Source organism: Bufo gargarizans, chromosome 4 (assembly GCF_014858855.1).
Source record: "Bufo gargarizans isolate SCDJY-AF-19 chromosome 4, ASM1485885v1, whole genome shotgun sequence".
NCBI lineage: Eukaryota > Metazoa > Chordata > Amphibia > Anura > Bufonidae > Bufo > Bufo gargarizans.
Genome location: NC_058083.1, coordinates 80,663,857 through 80,691,782, shown reverse-complemented (window position 1 = coordinate 80,691,782; position 27,926 = coordinate 80,663,857). Strand labels below are relative to the sequence as shown.

At 45.7% G+C, this 27,926-nt stretch overlaps 1 protein-coding gene across 1 annotated transcript in view; it reads left to right on the top strand.

Annotated features, from left to right (window-relative positions):
• SNTG2 (syntrophin gamma 2) overlaps positions 1 to 27,926 on the top strand; it is a 450,805-nt gene that overhangs the window by 63,695 nt on the left and 359,184 nt on the right. Inside the window, exon 3 of the mRNA XM_044290991.1 lies at positions 25,108 to 25,164. Coding sequence (XP_044146926.1) covers positions 25,108 to 25,164 — 57 coding nt within the window. The remainder of the gene's footprint in view (positions 1 to 25,107; positions 25,165 to 27,926) is intronic.

Here is a 27,926-nt window from a genome sequence, read left to right as displayed (position 1 = left end):
TAGTTAAAGCTCTGCAAGTCAGCGCTGGCATGAACTCTACCAGACAGCGACAGGCTGAAGGACTGGTCCACCTTCTGCACAACATACAAGTGCAGGTCTGGTACAGCTATTTTAGAGAAATAATGATGGCTTAGGACAATCTACCTTGGCTTGACAAAAGCCATCAATTCTCTGAAATGTTCAGAGTCCACGATATGGAAAGGGAGAGACTGTAGTACCAGCCACTAGGTCAGGTACTAGGTGATCGAATGCTGCTGACACATGTAACTAGGAGTAGTAGGGCTAAGAACAACAACTTTTTTCTGCTGAGGATCCCTGACTGCTAGAGAAGGCATGCAGGCCACTGGGTGATGCAGCAGTTGCTGCGTCAGGCTGAAACATTACATTAGTGCCACAATTTTTCCAGGCCACTTTATGGTGAAGCTCCTTATGCCCACTTATCCTGCATTCTGCCACGCTAACATCCACCAGCGTCTTCATAAAAAATTCCCATACAGTCAAGTTTGGCATTTTACCCTAAACACTCCGTGCTGACTGCTTGCTGCTGCCTTTACGAACCTGTGCACTGCTAGTTGTTTCCTGACAGGTAGGCTCCTGAGTATCAGACTGTCTAGCCTGGGCACGTTTGGCTCCAGAACTCCCAATGCTTCCACACTGCTGGCTCATTGGCATGCTGCCACCCTGCTGCTGTCTCACAGGCCTGCTGCCACACTCAACCCCTGATGATGATGCCCCCTCTTCACCCGACTCCCTTGTGTCTGTTTGTCACTTATATCACCCTGACCAGTCTCATGGCCACGTCCCTGACCGCTCGCATAACAAGCTCACACCCGACTGTCATCACTAGTTGCACGCCTAAGATAGGATGCAGCGGACCTCTCCTCCTCTCCTCCAAGTCTGTGCTGGCCTGTAGCTGCTGACTGTCCTCAAAAAGCTTATCCCCGATGAAAAGTGGAGCAGAGCCGGCAGCTAATGATGGAAAAACATTGGCTGGGACGTTTTGCGAATGTGCATTCGTGATCAAATGTTTGCGAACTTTGCGTTCACGGCAGGTCCAATTCACTTTAATAGCAGGCGAACCTGAAAAACCTTCAGGTCATAATTGCAGCCACCAAATACTTACTATAAGTGCACAAATAGTCCCACAACAGGGAAGTGAGATACCAGAGGGGGATCATTGGCAAAAATTCCCACAAAAAATATGTGTTTTAAGCAGGGGCTTAAAGGGAAATTCTCAAAAATGTGCCCTGCTGGAGCCTAGAAATTTTTTATATTAGGCCACAAGAGTACATGCCCCAAAAATGAGGCATTCACCTGACATAAAAGAACTTGTGATTATGTTGCTGGAGGTACATTAGGCGGGCACCAGCTAAAAATGTTACTGTAGATCACTGGAGTACAGGCCCCAAAAATTAGGCATTCACCTGACAGAAAAGAACTTGCGATTATGTCGCTGGAGGTACATTAGGCAGTCACCGGCTAAAATTTTTACTGTTAGCCAGTACAGGCCCCAAAAATTAGGCGGCATTCACCTGACAGAAAATAACTTGTGATGATGTGGCTGGAGGTACATTAGGCAGTCACCAGCTAAAAAAATTACTGTAGGCCAGTACAGGCCCCAAAAATTAGGCATTCCCCTGACAGAAAACAACTTGTGATGATGTGGCTGGAGGTACATTAGGCGGTCACTGGCTAAAAATTTTACTGTAGGCTAGTACAGTCCCCAAAATTTGGCATTCACCTGACAGAAAAGTAGTTGTGATGATGTGGCTGGAAGTACACTAGGCGGTCACTGGCTAAAAATTTTACTGTAGGCTTTGCAAAAACTATTTATTCAAAAGTTGGAATGACAACTTTTTATGTAGCTCGTGCAGGTCACACAACTCCTGCATATGATTTATTTGCAGCACATCAAACTGTTGCAGCTTCAGTGCAAGCTTCTGCTGCTGCTCATGGATCTCCTTCAGCTTCTTTGCCAGCTGCCGCTGCTGCTCCTGGATCTCCTGCATGTTTTTTTCTTCTCCTGCTGCATCTTGTTTAGTGATGAGCGGCAGGGGTCATATTCAAATTTGTGATATTTCACCAATATTTTGTAGAATATTCGTCATATATTCACGAATTAAAATATTTGTTATATTCTACATTCTTCTTATTTACACGAAAATCGGCAAGGTAATGATCGCGTAATATTGTGCGCTCAATACAGGCATGGGTCAAAAATGAATATATAGCACTATAGGATATAGTGCTATATATTAGTTTTTAGAATATTCTAAAGTTTTTAGAATATTCTAAAGTTTTAGAATATTCGTCATTTTCTTCCATCTGAACACATGATTCCTTACTGCTTCTTGTTTGTGGGCCAATGAGTCATTAGCCCACAAGCAACCTAAGCAGGGAGGAATCATGACTTCAGATGAAAAAAAATGACGAATATTCTAAAAAACTAATATATAGCACTATATTGAATATAGTGCTATATATTCGTTTTTTAGAATGTTCGTAAATTTTTTCCATCTGAAGTCATGATTCATGACTAGGGATGAGCGAACTCGAACTGTATAGTTCGGGTTCGTACCGAATTTTGGGGTGTCCGTGACACGGACCCGAACCCGGACATTTTCGTAAAAGTCCGGGTTCGGGTTCGGTGTTCGTCGCTTTCTTCGCGCTTTTGTGACGCTTTCTTGGCGCTTTTTGAAAGGCTGCAAAGCAGCCAATCAACAAGCGTCATACTACTTGCCCCAAGAGGCCATCACAGCCATGCCTACTATTGGCATGGCTGTGATTGGCCAGAGCACCATGTGACCCAGCCTCTATTTAAGCTGGAGTCACATAGCGCCGCCCGTCACTCTGCTCTGATTAGCGTAGGGAGAGGTTGCGGCTGCGACAGTAGGGCGAGATTAGGCAGATTAACTCCTCCAAAGGACTTGATTAACTGATCGATCTGCAGCTGTGGATCATTGAGCTGCTGATCCTCAATTGCTCACTGTTTTTAGGCTGCCCAGACCGTTTGTCAGTCACATTTTTCTGGGGTGATCGGCGGCCATTTTGTGTCTTGTGGTGCGCCAGCACAAGCTGCGACCAAGTGCATTTAACCCTCAATGGTGTGGTTGTTTTTTGGCTAAAGCCTACATCAGGGTGAAGCTGTCACACCAAGTGCATTTAACCAGCAATAGTCTGTTCATTTTTTGGCCATATACAAAATCAGGGGCAAGCTGCGCCTGTCACCAAGTGCATTTAACCCTCAATGGTGTGGTTGTTTTTTGGCTAAAGCCTACATCAGGGTGAAGCTGTCACACCAAGTGCATTTAACCAGCAATAGTCTGTTCATTTTTTGGCCATATACAAAATCAGGGGCAAGCTGCGCCTGTCACCAAGTGCATTTAACCCTCAATGGTGTGGTTGTTTTTTGGCTAAAGCCTACATCAGGGTGAAGCTGTCACACCAAGTGCATTTAACCAGCAATAGTCTGTTCATTTTTTGGCCATATACAAAATCAGGGGCAAGCTGCGCCTGTCACCAAGTGCATTTAACCCTCAATGGTGTGGTTGTTTTTTGGCTAAAGCCTACATCAGGGTGAAGCTGTCACACCAAGTGCATTTAACCAGCAATAGTCTGTTCATTTTTTGGCCATATACAAAATCAGGGGCAAGCTGCGCCTGTCACCAAGTGCATTTAACCCTCAATGGTGTGGTTGTTTTCTGGCTAAAGCCTACATCAGGGTGAAGCTGTCACACCAAGTGCATTTAATCAGCAATAGTCTGTTTATTTTTTGGCCATATACTACATCAGGGGCAAGCTGCGCCCGTCACCAAGTGCATTTAACCCTCAGTAGTGTGGTTGGTCAAGCTGTGACACCAAGTGCATTTAACCAGCAATAGTCTGTTCATTTTTTGGCCATATACTACATCAGGGGCAAGCTGCGCCCGTCACCAAGTGCATTTAACCAGCAATAGTGTGGTTATTTTTTGGCCATATCCCAGTCTAATTCTGTCACTAAATCCATACCGGTCACCCAGCGCCTAAATACTAGGCCTCAAATTTATATCCCGCTAAATCTCTCGTTACCGCTGTCCTGTTGTAGCTGGGAAAGTTATTTAGTGTCCGTCAAAGCACATTTTTTGTTCTGGGTTGAAGTACAATTCCCAATTTAGCAATTTCATAATTTAGTGGTTTCTGCTATATCAGAGCTATTTGAAATCTATCCCTAAAAGGGTATATAATATTCAAGGTGCACATTGGGTCATTCAGAATAACTTCACACACACCCGCTACTGTGTATTTTCAAGTCTAATTCTGTCACTAAACCCATACCTGTCACCCAGCGCCTAAATACTAGGCCTCAAATTTATATCCTGCTAAATCTCTCGTTACCGCTGTCCTGTTGTAGCTGGGAAAGTTATTTAGTGTCCGTCAAAGCACATTTTTTGTTCTGGGTTGAAGTACAATTCCCAATTTAGCAATTTCATAATTTAGTGGTTTCTGCTATATCAGAGCTATTTGAAATCTATCCCTAAAAGGGTATATAATATTCAAGGTGCACATTGGGTCATTCAGAATAACTTCACACACACCCGCTACTGTGTATTTCCAAGTCTAATTCTGTCACTAAACCCATACCTGTCACCCAGCGCCTAAATACTAGGCCTCAAATTTATATCCTGCTAAATCTCTCGTTACCGCTGTACTGTTGTTGCTGGGCAAGATATTTAGTGTCCGTCAAAGCACATTTTTTGTTCTGGGTTGAAATACAATTCCCAATTTAGCAATTTCATAATTTAGTGGTTTCTGCTATATCAGAGCTATTTGAAATCTATCCCTAAAAGGGTATATAATATTCAAGGTGCACATTGGGTCATTCAGAATAACTTCACACACACCCGCTACTGTGTATTTCCAAGTCTAATTCTGTCACTAAACCCATACCTGTCACCCAGCGCCTAAATACTAGGCCTCAAATTTATATCCTGCTAAATCTCTCGTTACCGCTGTACTGTTGTTGCTGGGCAAGATATTTAGTGTCCGTCAAAGCACATTTTTTGTTCTGGGTTGAAATACAATTCCCAATTTAGCAATTTCATAATTTAGTGGTTTCTGCTATATCAGAGCTATTTGAAATCTATCCCTAAAAGGGTATATAATATTCAAGGTGCACATAGGGTCATTCAGAATAACTTCACACACCCGCTACTGTGCATTTCCAAATCTAATTCTGTCACTAAACCCATACCTGTCACCCAGCGCCTAAATACTAGGCCTCAAATTTATATCCCGCTAAATCTCTCGTTACCGCTGTCCTGTTGTGGCTGGGAAAGTTATTTAGTGTCCGTCAAAGCACATTTTTTGTTCTGGGTTGAAATACAATTCCCAATTTAGCAATTTCATAATTTAGTCGTTTCTGCTATATCAGAGCTATTTGAAATCTATCCCTAAAAGGGTAGATCATATTGAAGGTGCACATAGGGTCATTCAGAATAACTTCACACACACGCTTCTGTGCATTTCCAAGTCTAATTCTGTCACTAAATCCATACCGGTCACCCAGCGCCTAAATACTAGGCCTCAAATTTATATCCCGCTGAATTTGAATACAATACATTGGGCCAAATAATATATTTGTTGTTGTGGTGAACCATAACAATGAGAAAAACATCTAGTAAGGGACGCGGACGTGGACATGGTCGTGGTGGTGTTAGTGGACCCTCTGGTGCTGGGAGAGGACGTGGCCGTTCTGCCACATCCACACGTCCTAGTGTACCAACTACCTCAGGTCCCAGTAGCCGCCAGAATTTACAGCGATATATGGTGGGGCCCAATGCCGTTCTAAGGATGGTAAGGCCTGAGCAGGTACAGGCATTAGTCAATTGGGTGGCCGACAGTGGATCCAGCACGTTCACATTATCTCCCACCCAGTCTTCTGCAGAAAGCGCACAGATGGCGCCTGAAAACCAACCCCATCAGTCTGTCACATCACCCCCATGCATACCAGGGAAACTGTCTCAGCCTCAAGTTATGCAGCAGTCTCTTATGCTGTTTGAAGACTCCGCTGGCAGGGTTTCCCAAGGGCATCCACCTAGCCCTTCCCCAGCGGTGAAAGACATAGAATGCACTGACGCACAACCACTTATGTTTCCTGATGATGAGGACATGGGAATACCACCTCAGCATGTCTCTGATGATGACGAAACACAGGTGCCAACTGCTGCGTCTTTCTGCAGTGTGCAGACTGAACAGGAGGTCAGGGATCAAGACTGGGTGGAAGACGATGCAGGGGACGATGAGGTCCTAGACCCCACATGGAATGAAGGTCGTGCCACTGACTTTCACAGTTCGGAGGAAGAGGCAGTGGTGAGACCGAGCCAACAGCGTAGCAAAAGAGGGAGCAGTGGGCAAAAGCAGAACACCCGCCGCCAAGAGACTCCGCCTGCTACTGACCGCCGCCATCTGGGACCGAGCACCCCAAAGGCAGCTTCAAGGAGTTCCCTGGCATGGCACTTCTTCAAACAATGTGCTGACGACAAGACCCGAGTGGTTTGCACGCTGTGCCATCAGAGCCTGAAGCGAGGCATTAATGTTCTGAACCTGAGCACAACCTGCATGACCAGGCACCTGCATGCAAAGCATGAACTGCAGTGGAGTAAACACCTTAAAACCAAGGAAGTCACTCAGGCTCCCCCTGCTACCTCTTCTGCTGCTGCCGCCTCGGCCTATTCTGCTGCTGCCGCCTCGGCCTCTTCCTCCGCCTCTGGAGGAACGTTGGCACCTGCCGCCCAGCAAACAGGGGATGTACCACCAACACCACCACCACCACCTCCGTCACCAAGCGTCTCAACCATGTCACACGCCAGCGTTCAGCTCTCCATCTCACAAACATTTGATAGAAAGCGTAAATTCCCACCTAGCCACCCTCGATCCCTGGCCCTGAATGCCAGCATTTCTAAACTACTGGCCTATGAAATGCTGTCATTTAGGCTGGTGGACACAGACAGCTTCAAACAGCTCATGTCGCTTGCTGTCCCACAGTATGTTGTTCCCAGCCGGCACTACTTCTCCAAGAGAGCCGTGCCTTCCCTGCACAACCAAGTATCCGATAAAATCAAGTGTGCACTGCGCAACGCCATCTGTAGCAAGGTCCACCTAACCACAGATACGTGGACCAGTAAGCACGGCCAGGGACGCTATATCTCCCTAACTGCACACTGGGTAAATGTAGTGGCAGCTGGGCCCCAGGCGGAGAGCTGTTTGGCGCACGTCCTTCCGCCGCCAAGGATCGCAGGGCAACATTCTTTGCCTCCTGTTGCCACCTCCTCCTTCTCGGCTTCCTCCTCCTCTTCTTCCACCTGCTCATCCAGTCAGCCACACACCTTCACCACCAACTTCAGCACAGCCCGGGGTAAACGTCAGCAGGCCATTCTGAAACTCATATGTTTGGGGGACAGGCCCCACACCGCACAGGAGTTGTGGCGGGGTATTGAACAACAGACCGACGAGTGGTTGCTGCCGGTGAGCCTCAAGCCCGGCCTGGTGGTTTGTGATAATGGGCGAAATCTCGTTGCAGCTCTGGGACTAGCCAATTTGACGCACATCCCTTGCTTGGCGCATGTGCTGAATTTGGTGGTGCAGAAGTTCATTCACAACTACCCCGACATGTCAGAGCTGCTGCATAAAGTGCGGGCCGTCTGTTCGCGCTTCCGGCGTTCACATCCTGCCGCTGCTCGCCTGTCTGCGCTACAGCGTAACTTCGGCCTTCCCGCTCACCGCCTCATATGCGACGTGCCCACCAGGTGGAACTCCACCTTGCACATGCTGGACAGACTGTGCGAGCAGCAGCAGGCCATAGTGGAGTTTCAGCTGCAGCACGCACGGGTCAGTCGCACTACAGAACAGCACCACTTCACCACCAATGACTGGGCCTCCATGCGAGACCTGTGTGCCCTGTTGCGCTGTTTCGAGTACTCCACCAACATGGCCAGTGGCGATGACACCGTTATCAGCGTTACAATACCACTTCTATGTCTCCTTGAGAAAACACTTAGGGCGATGATGGAAGAGGAGGTGGCCCAGGAGGAGGAGGAGGAGGAGGAGGAAGAGGGGTCATTTTTAGCACTTTCAGGCCAGTCTCTTCGAAGTGACTCAGAGGGAGGTTTTTGGCAACAGCAGAGGCCAGGTACAAATGTGGCCAGCCAGGGCCCACTACTGGAGGACGAGGAGGACGAGGATGAGGAGGAGGTGGAGGAGGATGAGGATGAAGCATGGTCACAGCGGGGTGGCACCCAACGCAGCTCGGGTCCATCACTGGTGCGTGGCTGGGGGGAAAGGCAGGACGATGACGATACGCCTCCCACAGAGGACAGCTTGTCCTTACCCCTGGGCAGCCTGGCACACATGAGCGACTACATGCTGCAGTGCCTGCGCAACGACAGCAGAGTTGCCCACATTTTAACCTGTGCGGACTACTGGGTTGCCACCCTGCTGGATCCACGCTACAAAGACAATGTGCCCACCTTACTTCCTGCACTGGAGCGTGATAGGAAGATGCGCGAGTACAAGCGCACGTTGGTAGACGCGCTACTGAGAGCATTCCCAAATGTCACAGGGGAACAAGTGGAAGCCCAAGGCCAAGGCAGAGGAGGAGCAAGAGGTCGCCAAGGCAGCTGTGTCACGGCCAGCTCCTCTGAGGGCAGGGTTAGCATGGCAGAGATGTGGAAAACTTTTGTCAACACGCCACAGCTAACTGCACCACCACCTGATACGCAACGTGTTAGCAGGAGGCAACATTTCACTAACATGGTGGAACAGTACGTGTGCACACCCCTCCACGTACTGACTGATGGTTCGGCCCCATTCAACTTCTGGGTCTCTAAATTGTCCACGTGGCCAGAGCTAGCCTTTTATGCCTTGGAGGTGCTGGCCTGCCCGGCAGCCAGCGTTTTGTCTGAACGTGTATTCAGCACGGCAGGGGGCGTCATTACAGACAAACGCAGCCGCCTGTCTACAGCCAATGTGGACAAGCTGACGTTCATAAAAATGAACCAGGCATGGATCCCACAGGACCTGTCCGTCCCTTGTCCAGATTAGACATTAACTACCTCCCCATAACCATATATTATTGGACTCCAGGGCACTTCCTCATTCAATCCTATTTTTATTTTCATTTTACCATTATATTGCAAGGCTACCCAAAGTTGAATGAACCTCTCCTCTGCCTGTGTGCTAGGCCTAAATATATGCCAATGGATTGTTGCAGTGGTGGCTGACGTGAAGCCTCATTCTCTGCTATGACATGCAGACTGATTCTCTGGTGACATGAAGCCAGATTGTCTGTTACGGGACCTCTCTCCTCTGCCTGGGTGCTGGGCCTGAATTTATGACAATGGACTGTTGCAGTGGTGGGTGACGTGAAGCCTGATTCTCTGCTATGACATGCAGACTGATTCTCTGGTGACATGAAGCCAGATCCTCTGTTACGGGACCTCTCTCCTCTGCCTGGGTGCTGGGCCTAAATTTATGAAAATGGACTGTTGCAGTGGTGGGTGACGTGAAGCCTCATTCTCTGCTATGACATGCAGACTGATTCTCTGCTGACATGAAGCCAGATCGTCTGTTACGGGACCTCTCTCCTCTGCCTGGGTGCTGGGCCTAAATTTATGAAAATGGACTCTTACAGTGGTGGGTGACGTGAAGCCTGATTCTCTGCTATGACATGAAGACTGATTCTCTGCTGACATGAAGCCAGATCCTCTGTTACGGGACCTCTCTCCTCTGCCTGGGTGCTGGGCCTAAATATCTGACAATGGACTGTTGCATTGGTGGCTGACGTGAAGCCTGATTCTCTGCTATGATATGAAGACTGATTCTCTGCTGACATGAAGCCAGATTGTCTGTTACGGGACCTCTCTCCTCTGCCTGTGTGCTAGGCCTAAATATATGCCAATGGATTGTTGCAGTGGTGGCTGACGTGAAGCCTGATTCTCTGCTATGACATGCAGACTGATTCTCTGGTGACATGAAGCCAGATCCTGTTACGGGACCTCTCTCCTCTGCCTGGGTGCTGGGCCTAAATTTATGAAAATGGACTGTTGCAGTGGTGGGTGACGTGAAGCCTGATTCTCTGCTATGACATGAAGACTGATTCTCTGCTGACATGAAGCCAGATCCTCTGTTACGGGACCTCTCTCCTCTGCCTGGGTGCTGGGCCTAAATATCTGACAATGGACTGTTGCATTGGTGGCTGACGTGAAGCCTGATTCTCTGCTATGATATGAAGACTTATTCTCTGCTGACATGAAGCCAGATTGTCTGTTACGGGACCTCTCTCCTCTGCCTGTGTGCTAGGCCTAAATATATGCCAATGGATTGTTGCAGTGGTGGCTGACGTGAAGCCTGATTCTCTGCTATGACATGCAGACTGATTCTCTGGTGACATGAAGCCAGATCCTCTGTTACGGGACCTCTCTCCTCTGCCTGGGTGCTGGGCCTAAATATATGAAAATGGACTGTTGCAGTGGTGGGTGACGTGAAGCCTGATTCTCTGCTATGACATGCAGACTGATTCTCTGGTGACATGAAGCCAGATCCTCTGTTACGGGACCTCTCTCCTCTGCCTGGGTGCTGGGCCTAAATTTATGAAAATGGACTGTTGCAGTGGTGGGTGACGTGAAGCCTGATTCTCTGCTATGACATGAAGACTGATTCTCTGCTGACATGAAGCCAGATCCTCTGTTACGGGACCTCTCTCCTCTGCCTGGGTGCTGGGCCTAAATATCTGACAATGGACTGTTGCATTGGTGGCTGACGTGAAGCCTGATTCTCTGCTATGATATGAAGACTGATTCTCTGCTGACATGAAGCCAGATTGTCTGTTACGGGACCTCTCTCCTCTGCCTGTGTGCTAGGCCTAAATATATGCCAATGGATTGTTGCAGTGGTGGCTGACGTGAAGCCTGATTCTCTGCTATGACATGCAGACTGATTCTCTGGTGACATGAAGCCAGATCCTCTGTTACGGGACCTCTCTCCTCTGCCTGGGTGCTGGGCCTAAATATATGAAAATGGACTGTTGCAGTGGTGGGTGACGTGAAGCCTGATTCTCTGCTATGACATGCAGACTGATTCTCTGGTGACATGAAGCCAGATCCTCTGTTACGGGACCTCTCTCCTCTGCCTGGGTGCTGGGCCTAAATTTATGAAAATGGACTGTTGCAGTGGTGGGTGACGTGAAGCCTCATTCTCTGCTATGACATGCAGACTGATTCTCTGCTGACATGAAGCCAGATTGTCTGTTACGGGACCTCTCTCCTCTGCCTGTGTGCTAGGCCTAAATATATGCCAATGGATTGTTGCAGTGGTGGCTGACGTGAAGCCTGATTCTCTGCTATGACATGCAGACTGATTCTCTGGTGACATGAAGCCAGATCCTCTGTTACGGGACCTCTCTCCTCTGCCTGGGTGCTGGGCCTAAATATCTGACAATGGACTGTTGCATTGGTGGCTGACGTGAAGCCTGATTCTCTGCTATGATATGAAGACTGATTCTCTGCTGACATGAAGCCAGATTGTCTGTTACGGGACCTCTCTCCTCTGCCTGTGTGCTAGGCCTAAATATATGCCAATGGATTGTTGCAGTGGTGGCTGACGTGAAGCCTGATTCTCTGCTATGACATGCAGACTGATTCTCTGGTGACATGAAGCCAGATCCTCTGTTACGGGACCTCTCTCCTCTGCCTGGGTGCTGGGCCTAAATTTATGAAAATGGACTGTTGCAGTGGTGGGTGACGTGAAGCCTGATTCTCTGCTATGACATGCAGACTGATTCTCTGGTGACATGAAGCCAGATCCTCTGTTACGGGACCTCTCTCCTCTGCCTGGGTGCTGGGCCTAAATTTATGAAAATGGACTGTTGCAGTGGTGGGTGACGTGAAGCCTCATTCTCTGCTATGACATGCAGACTGATTCTCTGCTGACATGAAGCCAGATTGTCTGTTACGGGACCTCTCTCCTCTGCCTGGGTGCTGGGCCTGAATTTATGACAATGGACTGTTGCAGTGGTGGCTGACGTGAAGCCTGATTCTCTGCTATGATATGAAGACTGATTCTCTGCTGACATGAAGCCAGATTGTCTGTTACGGGACCTCTCTCCTCTGCCTGGGTGCCGGGGCCTAAATATCTGAGAATGGACTGTTCCAGTGGTGGGTAACGGGAAGCCAGATTCTCTGCTATGATATGAAGACTGATTCTCTGCTGACATGAAGCCAGATTGTCTGTTACGGGACCTCTCTCCTCTGCCTGGGTGCTGGGCCTAAATTTATGAAAATGGACTATTACAGTGGTGGGTGACGTGAAGCCTGATTCTCTGCTATGACATGAAGACTGATTCTCTGCTGACATGAAGCCAGATTGTCTGTTACGGGACCTCTCTCCTCTGCCTGGGTGCCGGGGCCTAAATATCTGAGAATGGACTGTTCCAGTGGTGGGTGACGGGAAGCCAGATTCTCTGCTATGGAACCTCTCTCCAATTGATTTTGGTTAATTTTTATTTATTTAATTTTTATTTTAATTAATTTCCCTATCCACATTTGTTTGCAGGGGATTTACCTACATGTTGCTGCCTTTTGCAGCCCTCTAGCCCTTTCCTGGGCTGTTTTACAGCCGTTTTAGTGCCGAAAAGTTCGGGTCCCCATTGACTTCAATGGGGTTCGGGTTCGGGACGAAGTTCGGATCGGGTTCGGATCCCGAACCCGAACATTTCCGGGATGTTCGGCCGAACTTCTCGAACCCGAACATCCAGGTGTTCGCTCAACTCTATTCATGACTTCAAATGGAAAAAAATTATGAATATTCTAAAAAAACGAATATATAGCACTGTATTCAATATAGTGCTATATATTAGTTTTTTAGAATAATAGTCTTTTTTTTTTCCATGTGAAGTGAGCACATGATTCCTCCCTACTTTTTGCTTGTGGGCCAATGACATAATTGGCCCACAAGCAAGAAGCAGGGAGGAATCATGTGTTCATATGGAAAAAAATGATGAATATTCGTCATTACGAATATAGAATATACCAATGTAGTAGAGTTAACACTCATGCTTTCTGAGATTTCTGAGATGTTATATCTAAACTAAGCAAACACCTTCAATTTGCTTTTCAATGGCTTTTGTTTCAAGATAACACAATGATTTAAGAAATTTGAGTTAAGAGTTTGTGTGCTAACCCTGCTATATCTGTATAGTACTATGCTCTAAATGTTAGCGAATTCTCAAAGTGCGATATTTGCGATTAAAATTCGTTATTCAAATATTCGCGCTCAACACTAATCTTGTTCAAGAGTGTTTTAAATTTACTAAGTACTGTTTTGTTAGGAAAAAAATATGAAAATTACTTGCAATTCAGATAAGAGGCAATTAGTGCATTGTGTGTAGTATTTGTTTAAGCACTGCCAATTTACATCTCAATTTGTTAGTTAATTATATTTATGCTAATTATATAGTTGGTTAGTTAGTGATAGTTAAGTAGAGTATAATGTTATTTATTTGGTTAGTTAATGTTTTTATGTAGATTACAGAGTTAGTGTCCAGTGATGTTGTTTTCTATTACTGTACTTTGTGTTGTCCCCTGATTGTTGACTGTTTTAACTCCTTCCTGACCAGCGCCGTAATAGTACAGCGCTGCAGGACGTGACTTACCACCCAGTGCCTTACTATTAAGGCGCAACGAACACCCGGCCACCAGGCATAATCGTTCGGGAACCGGGGTGCAAAGGCTGCTCTGCCGAGCAGGCAGCCATGTTAACTAAGGGCTGCGGGAGGTTTTTCTGGCCCCTTGCAGCCCTGATTGCTGCTACTGGCTGGATTCCTTACATATGCGCATCGCAGCTCCGGAGCTGCAGGGGGTGGGGGGAGGTGGGTGTCATGTGGCGGTGAACAACGATTAAAAAGTCATCTGTCTACTCCGAGGTGAGGCAGGGGACATCAGTGTTTTGGGTCGCCTGCCAGCGCTGCTATTGGCTGGAACAACGCTCCAGTCAATGGCAGGGCTATAGCTATACAGGAAGAGGCAGAACGTCGCTGCATGCAGCCATTCTAGCTGGTGGCTGCATGCAGAGAGATTATGTACCTTTCTGTGCTGTTTGTGGCTTGCTAGGACTTGTGGTGCACACCACTGCGATTTAACCCCCTTCATGCTGAAAAGAAAAGAAGAAGAAAATAAGAAGAAAGAAGAAGAACATCCGGACTTGCAGCATAGATTTTTTTTTCATTTGCAGCTGTTCCAGATCATTCCCAGCTTAAGTCCCCCAGACAGCAAGAAACCAAAAAGACCCAAAACAGATGCAGAGTGTGTTCAAAAAGGGGTATTAGGAAGGACACCATTTACAACAGAGAAACCTGCCCTGAAAAACCTGGCCTGTGCATGAAGTAGTGTTTTAAAATCTACCACTCATCCATGGTAAATAAATTTTATTTCATCCACTTTATATCTCTGATTTAGTCCACCTTGCTTGCATATCCACTTTCCAACAACCAATACATAATTTTTCATGTGAGACAACTGTTAGGTCAAAAGTGCCCTTTCCACCCCTTAAAATGTTCGTACGGGGGATCTTTCCTAAATGGGGTCACTTGTTGGGGTTTTTCATTTCTGGGGACCGCAGGAATTTATTTAATGTGACACGGCACTTAAAATACATGTCTGCCAATTCAGGCCTGTCATCAAAATTCATATTTGGCAGTTTTACTCTAGAGCCCTGCCATGCGCCCATATACCGTATTTTGTGGAAGCAGGTCTATCGTAGGCCTCAATCAGTATTTGGTGGAAGCAGGTATATCAAACCCCTTAATCAGTATTTGGTGGAAGCAGGTATATCAAACCCCTTACTCTGTATTTTGTGGAAGCAGGTGTATTGCAGGCCTTAATTGATATTTGGTGGAAGCAGGTATATCAAACTCCTTAATCAGTATTTGGTGGAAGCAGGTATATCAAACCCCTTACTCAGTATTTTGTGGAAGCAGGTATATCACAGGACTCAATAAGTATTTGGTGAAAGCATGTATATTAAACCCCTTAATCAGTATTTTGTGGAAGCAGGTGTATCGCAGTCCTCAATCAATATTTTGTAGAAGCAGGTATAGCACACCCCTCAATTTTTTTTTTTTTGCCACAACAGTTATATCTCACCACCCTGATTATTTGGGGCAACGGGTTATAGTTATATTGCAGCCATCAATCAGTATTTTGTGGAAGCAGGTATATCACACCCCTTAATCCGTTTTTTTGGGGGGAAACAGGTATATCACACCAGCTGCAAATAGTTGTTCCAATAGCGCTTGTCCCTCTATATAGCTGTGGTATCGCAGCAGAACTGCACTCAACTGCTGCATAATACAAATGCACTATAATATATTTTCTATGTTAGAAAGAATATTATAAGTATATGACAGTATAACACCCCTCAGTATATCACGCCTATCAATAGCATACCCTATACCTGTCCTTAATCTGTTGGGGACACAGGGCATACAGGTGCACCCTGAAGTCCCGGTACTTAAGGACACAGGGCGTACCTGTACGCCCTGTGTATTCCTGATAACCCCTGCGCAGTGGGCGGTGATCGGAACAGAGTGCCTAATGAAATCATTCAGCAGGCAATCTGTGACAATGCTGAGGGGGGTCGCAGGACCCCCCTCGTATCGGCGATCGCGGCAAACCACAGGTCAATTTAAACTTGCGGTTTGCTGCGTTTCCGAGTTATTCAGGTCTCTGGTGACCTGATAACCCGGAATAGGATGGTGGTCGGTATGGTGATAATACACCACCAATCACCATCCTTAGATCCTGAGAGGTGATGTTGACATCACCTCTCAGGATCGCTTTCGATTGGCTGCACGGGCTGGTGGGGCGGTTGACTTCCCCCAGCTTTGCCTCCTCCTCCACACTGCGTCCTGGAGCATGGAGAGAGGAGCCTCATGGAGCGAGCCCAGCACCCCCAGCACCCCTCATCTATGCCCAGCACCCCCATCTGAGCCACCACAGGTACCTAGGGACAGGTTTAGGGACAGCTTAGATTAGGTAGGAAGATTAGGGAGAGTTTAGGGATTTTTTTATTTATTTTTTCAGCATCACCCTGATCGGGTGTCTGGTTTCCACAGCACACTCAGCTGTGTGACCCTAGACACCCCCAGGGGTGCTGCAGCTCGCCCCCCGCCCCCACACACATTTTTTGGGGAGAAGGCACTTTTTTTGTGTGTGTGCGCTGACTGTGGCCAGCACTCTTAGCGTCCACCCACTGTTAGCGCATCGCCCATCCCACGGCTGATCAGCTTCGGACCGCTGATCAGCGAGTTTGAATCTTTTTCTTTTTCACAATTTTTTGGGCTTTTTTTTTCTGTTAGGTTTAGGGTAAGTACGCGAACACCCCACACACACGCACACTAAATAAAGTTTTCGAAACACACGCACACACACACTCCCCTATGGCCCGCTAGACATTCTCGGCCGAGGAGGCATACGCCCTGCTTGGCTCTGACTCCGAGACCCCCAGTGAGGACGAGGATGACCCCACTTTCCTCTTGTCATCCGCGTCCTCCTCATCTTCTAGTGATGATGATGAGCCCCCAAGGCGGCGGAGACATCTGAGGCGGAGCAAGGGAACCCCCATGCCAGGGACCCTGTGGCTCACACTAGTACGAGCAGCTCTGGGGCTCTTACTAGTTTTCCGGCCCACAAGATAAATGCACCTGAGCCACCTACCGGTGAAGTTGCATGGTGTACCCCAGAGGATTTTGAGCCCGTGATTCCTGATTTTGAGTCTGTGAGTCCACAGTGGGCTTCACTAAATATGACTATTTTAGTTTTTTTTTTGTGACCACTTTGTGAATCTGATGGTGGAGCAAACAAACTTGTTCACCCAACAGTTTATTGCTCAACACCCGAGCTCCTTTTTGGCTAGGCCCGGTGGCTGGACTCCGTTTTGGGGCCTCGTGCTGCACATGGGCCTAGTCAAAAAAAACCTGTGTGAAGCAGTAGTGGAGTGGGAACGTCCTCTACGAGTTTCTACTGTAGGGGTGCATCAGGGAGGCTTCAAATGGGACATGGTGTAAATAAACCAGTCCAGCAAAATCTGCCTTTCAGAAACCATATGGTGTTCCTTTCCTTCTGGGCCCTGCCGTGTGCCCATACAGTAGTTTACAACCACATATGGGGTGTTTCTATAAACGACACAATCAGGGCAATAAATATTGAGTTTTGTTTGGCTGTTAACTTTTGCTTTGTTACTGGAAAAAATTGATTAAAATGGAAAATTTGCCAGAAATTTAATTTCCATTTGCCAATAACTCTTGTGGAACACCTAAAGGGTTAACACAGTTTGTAAAATCAGTTTTGAATAGCTTGAGGGGTATATTTTCCAAAACTGGGTCATTTTTGGGTGGTTTCTATTATGTAAGCCTCACAAAGTGACTTCAGACCTGAACTGGTCCTTAAAAAGTGTGTTTTGGAAAATTTCTGAAACATTTCAAGATTTGCTTCTAAACTTCTAAGCTTGTAACCTCCCCAAAAAATAAAATGGCATTCCCAAAATGATCCAAACATAAAGTAGACATATGGGGAATGTAAATTAATGACTATTTTTGATGTATTACTATGTATTATAGAAGTAGAAAAATTTAAATTTTTTTGTAAATTTGGTATTTTTTAATAAATAAAATTGCATTTTTTGGACTCCGTTTTGCCAGTGTCATGAAGTACAACATGTGACGAAAAAACATTCTCAAAATGGCCTGGATAAGTAAAAGCGCTTTAAAGTTATTCACACATAAAGTGAAACTTGTCAGATTTGCAAAAAATGGCCTGGTCCTTAAGGTGAAAATGAGCCCAGTCCTTAAGGGGTTAAAAGGACTTTTGTGGCCCTATTAGCTAGCGTTTGGTGTCCCTAACAGTCTGTCCCTGCTCCACAAAGCAACCTCTCCCGACACTGTCAAAACACAGAATGTAAAATGGCTGCCAGATCGGGTTCTTTTATAGGGTGGGTGTGTGTCCATGTGCTGAAACGTCTCAATTGACTGTCCTGTCAATGTGTGTCATGTGTCAAAGTTCGGCGCAATGCAAAAGAATATGGAGCCGGCGGACATCGCCATATGTTCGCATGTTCAGCAAATCGTGAAAGCGCAAAGTTCACCACAAAACGACCGCAGGGCAAACTGCAAGGCCATCTCTACCAGCAGCATGCATAAAAGCAGATGATCTATATAAATGTGCCTGTGTATTTGAACACCTGCTGCCAATGAGTCTGATGCACAGTACTTCTCTGGATAACTGAATGTATTAATTATTGATGGAGCACCAGGTGAGGTAGGCACATGCGCCAATATATTATACCAGATGTTTAGTCTAAGTGTGATGCACAGTCTGTCTATTTAAAGCTGAACACATTACGTATAAATGGTGCAGCAGATAAACTATATAAATGTGCCTAAATATTTGAATGCCTGCTGACAGTGAGTCTGATGCACAGTAGATCTCTGTATAACTCAATGGATTAATTATTGATGGCACATCAGATGAAGTAGGTATAAGCACCAATATATCAGACGAGTCTGATGCACAATTAGTCTATTTATAAGATAACAGATAAGTATAAATGGCATAGCAGTGGAAAAAGATGCTCAGGACGATTACACAGAGCCTGCACTGTCCCTGCAGTCTCCCTATGATCTCCCTATGCTCTCCCTACAGTGTCTGAACACTATCCCAACGATCTCCCTACACTGTCTAAGATTCTACAATTTAAGCTTAGTTAAACATTGTCCCTAGCAATTGAGACATCGGTCTCTATGCTCAGTTTTCTGTAAAATGGTGGAGATAGGGCGGGATTAGGATTTTTATAGGGCTGTGACATCACAGGGATAGCTGGATGGCATTATGGGTCATGTCTCCTTCCCGAGCTTCTTACTTTCACATTGTAACATGTGCAGCAGCCATTTTAGAAAAAAATCTGATTCGTTACTACGAAGCACAAGGAAGTTTGGATTTGGGACAAACCAAATTTTTCTTAAAAATTTGGAACAAATTCAACTAGTTTCACTTTGATTTAATCAGCATTAATGGGCACAAAAGACCTGTGCAAGGACAAACTAAAAGTTATAGAAGGTGCTAGTTTTGAGAAGTGTGCTGCAATATTCAGCTTTATTTTATAAGTGCAGACAAACATATATTTAGACGAATAATAATAAATAGTGTTGGGCGAGCATGCTCGGCCGAACACCATTTTGACTCGAGCATCCCGATGCTCAGCACATCGCGGTGTTCCTACGCAGCCAATAAAAATGCGAGGAAGTATTGGCACTCACTTTAATGCCGTAGCCATGTTGGTTACTGGCATTACAGTGATTGACTGTCCGAAACACGTCATCGGGTGCTATATAGCACTCGATGACACGTGGTTCAGCTCAGTCTTAGTCAGGGAGAGCTTTTTTTTTTTTCAGGCATGGTTTACTGTTGAATGGTGTTAGAGATCCAAAAGTCCTTTTAAGGACTATTGTATTATCTGGCTGCAAGATATATTATTAGCACAACCTGTGCTAAATTGCGTGCAATTGTTTGGCCGCTGCTGACAGTGACACAACCTCTGCTAGATCTGCTGTGTTACATTTGTGCATCCTAAATATCTCTGACATTCAGTGCAATTGTTTGGCTGATGCTGACAGCAACATTACCTGCACTACATCTCCTGTATAACATTTGCGCATCCTAAATATGTGTGACATTCAGTGTAATTTTTTTCTTAGCCGCTGGTGACAGCGACATTACCTGCGCTAAATCTCCCATATAACGTTTGTGCATCCTAAATATCAGTGACATTCAGCGTAATTTTTTCTTAGCTGCTGGTGACAGCGACATTACTTGCGCTACATCTCCTGTAAAATGTTTGCACATCCTAAATATCTGTGACATTCAGTTTAATTTTTTCTTAGCCGCTAGGACAGTGACATTAATTGTGCTACATCTCCTGTATAACGTTTGGGCATCCTAAATATGTGACATTCAGTGAAATTTATTTGCACATACACTTACAAAACCTGGGCTACTGTACCTGTGACATACTTGCAAGCATATATACCATTTAATATGCTCATAGCAAACAGTAAGGGATGGGGAAATGGCCATGCTGCTGATGGTGCATGGAGAGGCTGTGGCCCTGGGAGCAGAGAAACTGTGCCTGCTGCCAGAGCACAAAAAATACACTCATCCACGATACCTAGCTTCATGTCCCAGTTTGCAGGGCAGCGCAGGACACCACTCTCGAAGTCAGACCAGTGCGACCAGGTGGTTGGTTCGATTGCAGCAGATACAGTGGGGCCAAAAAGTATTTAGTCAGCCACAAATTGTGCAAGTTCTCACATTGCGCAGGACACCACTTAAAAAGATGAGAGAGACCTGTAATTTTCATCATAAGTACACTTCAACTATGAGTGACAGAATGGGGGGAAAGAATACAGGAAATCACATTGTAGGATTTCTAATGAATTAATTGCTAAATTCCTCGGTAAAATAAGTATTTGGTCACCTACAAACAAACAAGATTTCTGGCTCTCAGAGACCAGTAACTTCTTCTGTAAGAGGTTCCTCTGTCCTCCACTCATTACCTGTAGTAATGGCGCCTGTTTGAACTTGTTATCAGTATAAAAAACACCTGTGCACAACTTCAAACAGTCACACTCCAAGACCAATGACCAAGACCAAAGAGCTGTCGAAGGACACCAGAAACAAAATTGTAGACCTGCCCCAGGCTGGGAAGACTGAATCTGCAATAGGTAAGCAGCTTGGTGTGAAGAAATCAACTGTGGGAGCAATTATTAGAAAATGGAAGCCATACAAGACCACTGATAATCTCCCTCGATCTGGAGCTCTATGCAAGATCTCACCCTGTGGGGTCAAAATGATCACAAGAAGGGTGAGCAAAAATCCCAGAACCACACGGGGGGACCTAGTGGATGACCTGCAGAGAACTGGGACCAAAGTAACAAAGGCTACCATCAGTAGCACACTATACCGCCAGGGACTAAAATCCTGCAGTGTCAGACATGTCCCCCTTCTTAAGCCAGTACATGTCCCGGCCCGTCTGAAGTTTGCTAGAGAGCATTTGGATGATCCAGAAGAGGATTGGGAGAATGTCATATGGTCAGATGAAACCAAAGTAGATCTTTTTGGTAAAAACTCAACTCGTTGTGTCTGGAGGAGAAAGAATTCTGAGTTGCATCCAAAGAACACCATACCTACTGTGAAGCTTGTTGGGGAAAAATCATGCTTTGGTGCTGTTTTTCTGCAAAGGGACCAGGATGACGGATCCGTGTAAAGGAAAGAATGAATGGGGCCATATATTGTGAGATTTTGAGTGAAAACCTACTTCCATCAGCAAGGACATTGAAGATGAAACGTGGCTGGGTCTTTCAGCATGACAATGATCCCAAACACACCGCTCAGGGAACAAAGGAGTGGCTTCATAAGAAGCATTTCAAGGTCCTGGAGTGGCCTAGCCAGTCTCCAGATCTCAACCCCTTAGAAAACCTTTGGAGGGAGTTGAAAGTCCATGTTGCCCAACGACTGCCCCAAAACATCACTGCTCTAGAGGAGATCTGCATGAAGGAATGGGCCAAAATACCAGCAACAGTGTGTGAAAACTTTGTGAAGACTTACAGAAAACGTTTGACCTCTGTCATTGCCAACAAAGGGTATATAACAAAGTAATGAGATTAACTTTTGCTATTGACCAAATACTTATTTCCCACCATAATTTGCAAATAAATTCTTTAAAAATCAGACAATGTGATTTTCTGGATTTCTTTGTTTTCTCATTATGTCTTTCATAGTTGAGGTATACCTATGAAGAAAATTACAGGCCTCTCTCATCTTTTTAAGTGGGATAACTTGCACAATTGGTGGCTGACTAAATACTTTTTTGTCCCACTGTAATGCTTCCAGTCGGTTAAGCACCACCCTGTCTTCCACAAAATCCAGTCTCAGTAGCCAAGAGTTTGGTAAACAGAACCCTCACCCTGATCCTCCTCCCTCCCACCATGGAGAGTCGTGGCAAACAAGTGATCCCACACTCGGACATTCTGAGGAGCTCTTTTCAGCATCATGCCTCTTGCCAAACCCGCTTGACGATAAAAGAATTGTCATATGCAACCTCTGCCATACCAAAATGAGTAGCGTAAACATTAGTAACCTCACCACCACCAGGTGGTTAGAACGCCTGGGTCCACAATCAGTGTCTGCGGGTCACACCATTGCCTACTCTTCCCCTGTGTTACCTGCTGGCCAATCCTCTGTCCAAGACGAAGGCCCGGATGCCTCCCGCCCTGCACCTGGACCTTCGCAAGCACCATTATCTACCATATCCACTTCTGTATTCCAGCGCAGCTTACAGATGTCCATACTCCAGGCCTTTGAATGAAAGCGCAAATACCCAGCCACCCACCCACAGGCCACAGAACTAAATGCACACCTTTCCAAATTGCTGGCCATGGAAATGTTGCCAATTAGGCTTGTGGAGACTGAGGCCTTCCGCAGCCAGATGGCGGTGGCCGTCCCCCGTTACTCAGTCCCCAGCCGCAACTATTTTTCCCGGTGTTCCATCCCCGCCATATACCAGCATGTGTCCCGTAACATCACCCGTGCCCTGACCAACACAGTTATTGGGAAGGTCCACTTAACGGCTGACACATGGACAAGTTATTTTGGCCAGGGACGCTACATTTCCCTGACGGCACACTGGGTGAACGTTGTGGAGGCCGGGAGGAAGTCGTATCCTGGGATGGCTGCAACCCTCCCTTCTCCTCCTCCACCTCCTCCGCCACTTCCACCTCATCTTGCAGCTCCAGTCAGCCATCAGTCAGTAGCTGGAAGCAGTGTAGCACTGCAGTGGAGAAGCGGCAACAGGCCATGGTGAAACTAATTTGCTTAGGTGACAAACAGCACACTGCCGCAGAGCTGTGGCAGGGTATAAGGGACCAGACTGAGCTGTGGCTCTCACCACTCAACCTAAAACCAGGCATGATTGTGTCTGATATTGGCCGTAACTTGGTGGCGGCTTTGGAGCTCGGCAAGCTCACACACATACCATGCCTAGCCCACATATTCAATTTAGTGGTTCAGCGGTTTCTCAAAACCTACCCCAGTTTGCCTGAGCTACTGGTGAATGTGCGCCGCATGTGTGCCCATTTCTGAAAGTTATCTACAGCTGAGCTGCCGCCGGTCTGGCAACGCTGCAGCAGCGATTGCAATTGCCAGCTCACCAACTGTTGTGCGACGTGAGCACATGCTGGAAATCCACGTTGCACATGTTGGCAAGGGTTTGTGAGCAGCAGAGGGCAGTAGTGGAATACCAGCTGCAACATGGTCATCGTCTTTCCAGTCAGCTTCCGCCTGTCATCTGAAAATGCTGACAGGTTGACTCCTATCAAAATGAACAAGGCCTGGATTGCCCCTGACTTCTCTACTCCACCAGAGGAAAGCGCCTGAACATAAAGGCACTTTAAATGTGGCTTTTATGATGTATTGAATACACTGTACCCCTTCCACCACGAATAAGGGTATATGGTTCAATCTTCCTTTTATCGTCCTCCTCCTCCATAATATCAAAATGCTTATTATGCTGCCCTCGCTCCTAATGTTTTAGAGGGTCAGCTCAGCAGCAGACCCTCTCCCCTAATGTTTTAGAGGGTCACCAGCAGGCTGTTGCCCATAATGTTTTAGATGGTCAGATCAGCTTCAGGCACTCACCCCTAATGTTTTAGAGGATCAGATCCAAAGCAGACCCTCACCCCTAATGTTTTAGATGGTCAGATCAGCAGCACGCCCTCCCCCCTAATGTTTTAGATGGTCAGATCAGCAGCAGGCCCTCGTCCCTAATGTTTTAGAAGGTCACCAGCAGGCCCTTGCTACTAATGTTTTGGAGGGTCACCAGCAGGCCATCAAAAATAATTTTTCAAGGGTGTGTATGATGCCCCCCTTTATGTGTAATAAAGGGTGTATTGGAGTGCCGGTTCCTTGTAATTTTTGGCAGCCCTTTTACTTAGTGCATAGGCTTTATGAGTGTAGGAGTCCCACTACCTGAACAATTGTACCACAATGTAAATTACGTCCTCCTTAATGTGATATACAGGTTGTATCGGCGGAGTGCCTCTTCCTTGTAATTTTTGGCAGCATTTGCATTTTATATACAAGTAAAAATACAGGAAAGAATGTTTCCTAACAATCTTTCCTCTAAAAACGATTTTATCTTCGGTTTTGTGCGTATTATTGTCAGTCTGTAAACGTGGCATACTACTCGGACAACATCGTTCCCATCAGCGACCTGGGAGTTCAAAATGCATTCAGACATCCTTCAGTGGTGTTTCCATCAATTTCTGACCTTTTCCTGTGAACCAGACACCCTCCCCTCTTCAGAGCAGGGGGTGCCTGGTTTAATGCTCTGGTTCGCTCATTGACTTCCATTGTGCTCAGGTGCTCTGTAGAGCATCCGAGCATCCCAAAGTGTTCTATTCGAGCACCAGAGCACTTTGGTGCTCGATCAACACTAATAATAAAATAAAATTACTATATGACTGAAGCTGTTGCCTCCTTGATGGGTGGACTCGAGGGTAATAGCAGTTAGTCAACAGATATCTCATCATGTTTTCCATTACCTAGATCACTGTCCAAAAATATGAATATAAAGCTGAAGAAATGTATTTTTTACAACTTTTTTCCATTTTACAAATTTGTGAAGATTAGGTTTTCAAATGTAGGTATACACATATATCTTATGGACTGTTTTAACTATACCCAGTTAGCCTTAATCAAATAAAAGTGTCACATAAATCTGTTTTATCATACTAGTGGATGCACAACATTTTTTAGTTATTAATGTTATTTTATGAATAATGTATTATACTTTTATTAATAATTTACTTGTTATTCCTTTTTGTCTATCAGAGCAATAAAAGACTGTCATTTAGAAGTAAAGCTAAGCCCTTTGAAGTTGCATGTTAACACTTTTTTTCTGGATGACAGTGAAATAATTGTGTATAAATATTTACCTAAATTCTATTTTTTCTCCAAATTTTTAAAGCGCAGAACTGTTACACTTCACAGAGATCCTGTTGGTGGATTAGGTCTAAGCATTAAGGTAGGTGGAACATAAATTTTCTCTATAAAATCACTGAAATACTTTTAAAGGTTTTGATCCTTGTAACAGGCAGTGCACGTGAACTCACTGTGCTAATTAACCATTTGGAATTGGGACAACCTCTAAGTGCGTTGTCTTGATAGTCCCCTTTTATTAACCCTCTATACAAATCTGGGACTGTGCTACAGAGAAAGAACCAGGCTGCTACCTCCTGGAATAGCCCTAGTGTAGTTGGCAACTGAACCACGGGGGTCAGAGACATCGGTGTGAAGCACCAAAGGAGCAGGCAATACGTGTAGTCTGGAAACAAGCTGAGGTCAGGACAGATAGTGTTCATGCATGTTCATTAAACAAATCCTAGGTCACGGCAGGGTTCATGCATATCTGTAAAACAAGTCGTAGGTCAGGGCAGGCAGAATCAGAGTCAGTAAATAGACAAATATCATACATAGGCAGACAGACAGAATACACAAACCTTCGCTAGGACTAACAAAAACTGGAATACCTAAAGCTCAGGCAAAGGGGTGGAACAAACAGCCCAGCAAAAAGCTTGATTAGCACCAGAGAGCAAGGAGGAAATATTAACTCTAGCAGCACCACAGAGACATTCCCTGAGAACTAGCCGGAATGCACACAGCATGACTGGAGCGGCCCCTATGTCCATGGGGCATAGTGAGGAAGTGACAGACAGGGGCTGCCAGCATAACAATCCTGACATAAAAAATATAAAACTGAATTAAAATAATGCATCCGCAAATCAAAAAACATAATTATACAGTTTCAAAAAATTGAGGGATTTAATAACATCATTCAATAAAGTTAAATTTTTACTCTGCTATGAATAATAGGATTTCTGATCTACCAATCGTATTCTCTCATAATCTCTTCCCATGTTCATATACAGGGCTTTCCTTGAGCTAGTCATATCTTTTGAAGCATACTTCTAAGTATTAGACACCTTTAAACAATTAATCAAATGCGCCTCATAAAAATTGACTACTGTCATAAAGGTCCCATATACATTAAAGTAATGTTGTCCAACCTTACAGTTTTGGCGCGATCAACTAATAATCTAAAGTGGTATGTCCAGGGAGACAAGCATCAGAAGCACTGATGTCCTGGTACTTAAGGACACAAATCATTGAGCAGGCACCCGGGGCCAATGCGCCAGGGGGTCCTATGACCCCCTTCCCCCCGTGTAGGTGATCGCAGCAAACCGCAGGTCAATTCAGACCTGCGGTTTGCTGTGTTTCTGGGTTATTCGGGTCTCTGAGGACCCGATAACCCAGAACAGGATGGTGATCGGTGGTGTGATATTACACCACCAATCACCATCCTGCGATCCTGAGAGGTGATGTGAGATCACCTCTCAGGATCGGCTCTGATTGGTAGGTGGGCAGGCGGGAGGTTCACGTCGTCAGATCTCAGCACCCCCATCTGTCCAGGCATCACCCCATCTGTGCTCCAGCACCCCCCATCTGTTCAATCAGGTACTTAGGGAAAGGCTAGGGAAAGGTTGGGTTAGGCAGGGATATAAAGGGAAATTTAGTGGAAGTAAAAAGAAAAAAAAAGTTTGTGATTGCATCACCCTAAATCGGGTGTCTGGGGTCCAAAGCACAGCTGTGTGACCCTAGACCCCCCAGGGTGCTGCAGCTTGCCCCCCTCTCCCCCCACAACATTTTTGTGTCGCAGGAAGTTTTTTTTGTGCGTACGCTGACTGTGGCCTGCACTCTTAGCGTCCGGCCACTGTTAGCGCATCGCACACCCCACCGCTGATCAATTTTGGACGGTTGATTTTGTAGGCCAAACAGGAATCCAGATTTCCACAGTGGGCTTCACTGAATACGACTACTTTAGTCTTTTTTTCAGTGACCACTTTGTAAATCTAATGGTGGAGCTATTAAATGGTAAAAAAAAGTTTGAAAAACACCTTTATTAAATAAAAAAATTCCATTAAAAAATTAGTTTCTTTAATTGAAAACACGTTTTTCAATGAAAACAAAATAGCAAAAAAAAATTCCCCCATATGCTTGGTAGAGCGGGACTACATAAATATCATGTAAATGATCCCCTACGGAGAATAAAAAATGACAGAATTGCTAATTTATTCTTAGTTGCCACTGAAAAAACTTAATAACAAGCGATCAAAAAGCGTCATTTTCTCAAAAATTATACCAATAAAAAATACAAAGCATCCCACAAAAATCAAGCCCTCACACAACTCAATAGAAAGAAAAATAAAATAGTTATGGGTCTTGGCATTGGTGTGCCTAGGGTGTTTGGCACCCGGGGCGAGTCCTTTCTCTGGCACCCCCCTCCCCAATACTTTAATTAAATTGTACCCCCTCACAGTAGTATTGCCCTCATTGTACAACCTTCACAGTAGTTTTGTACAGATGTGTGCCCTCTCACAGTAGTTATGCCCTCATTATGGCCCCCTCACAGTAGTTATGCTCTCATTATGGCCCCCTCACAGTAGTTATGCCCTCTCTGTGCCCCTTTAACAGTTGTAATGCCCTCTTTGTGCCCCCTTCACCGTAATAATCCCCATTGTTCACCCTTCACAGTAATAATGCCCATTGTGCCCACTTTATAGTAATAATGCCCACTGTGCCCCCTTCATAGTAATAATGTCCATTGTGCCCCGTTCACAGTATTGCCCACTGTGCTAGTAATGCCCTCTGTGTCCCCTCCATAGTAGAAATCCCCATTGTGCCCCCTTCACAGTAATAATGCCCACTGTGCCCCCTTCACAGTAATAA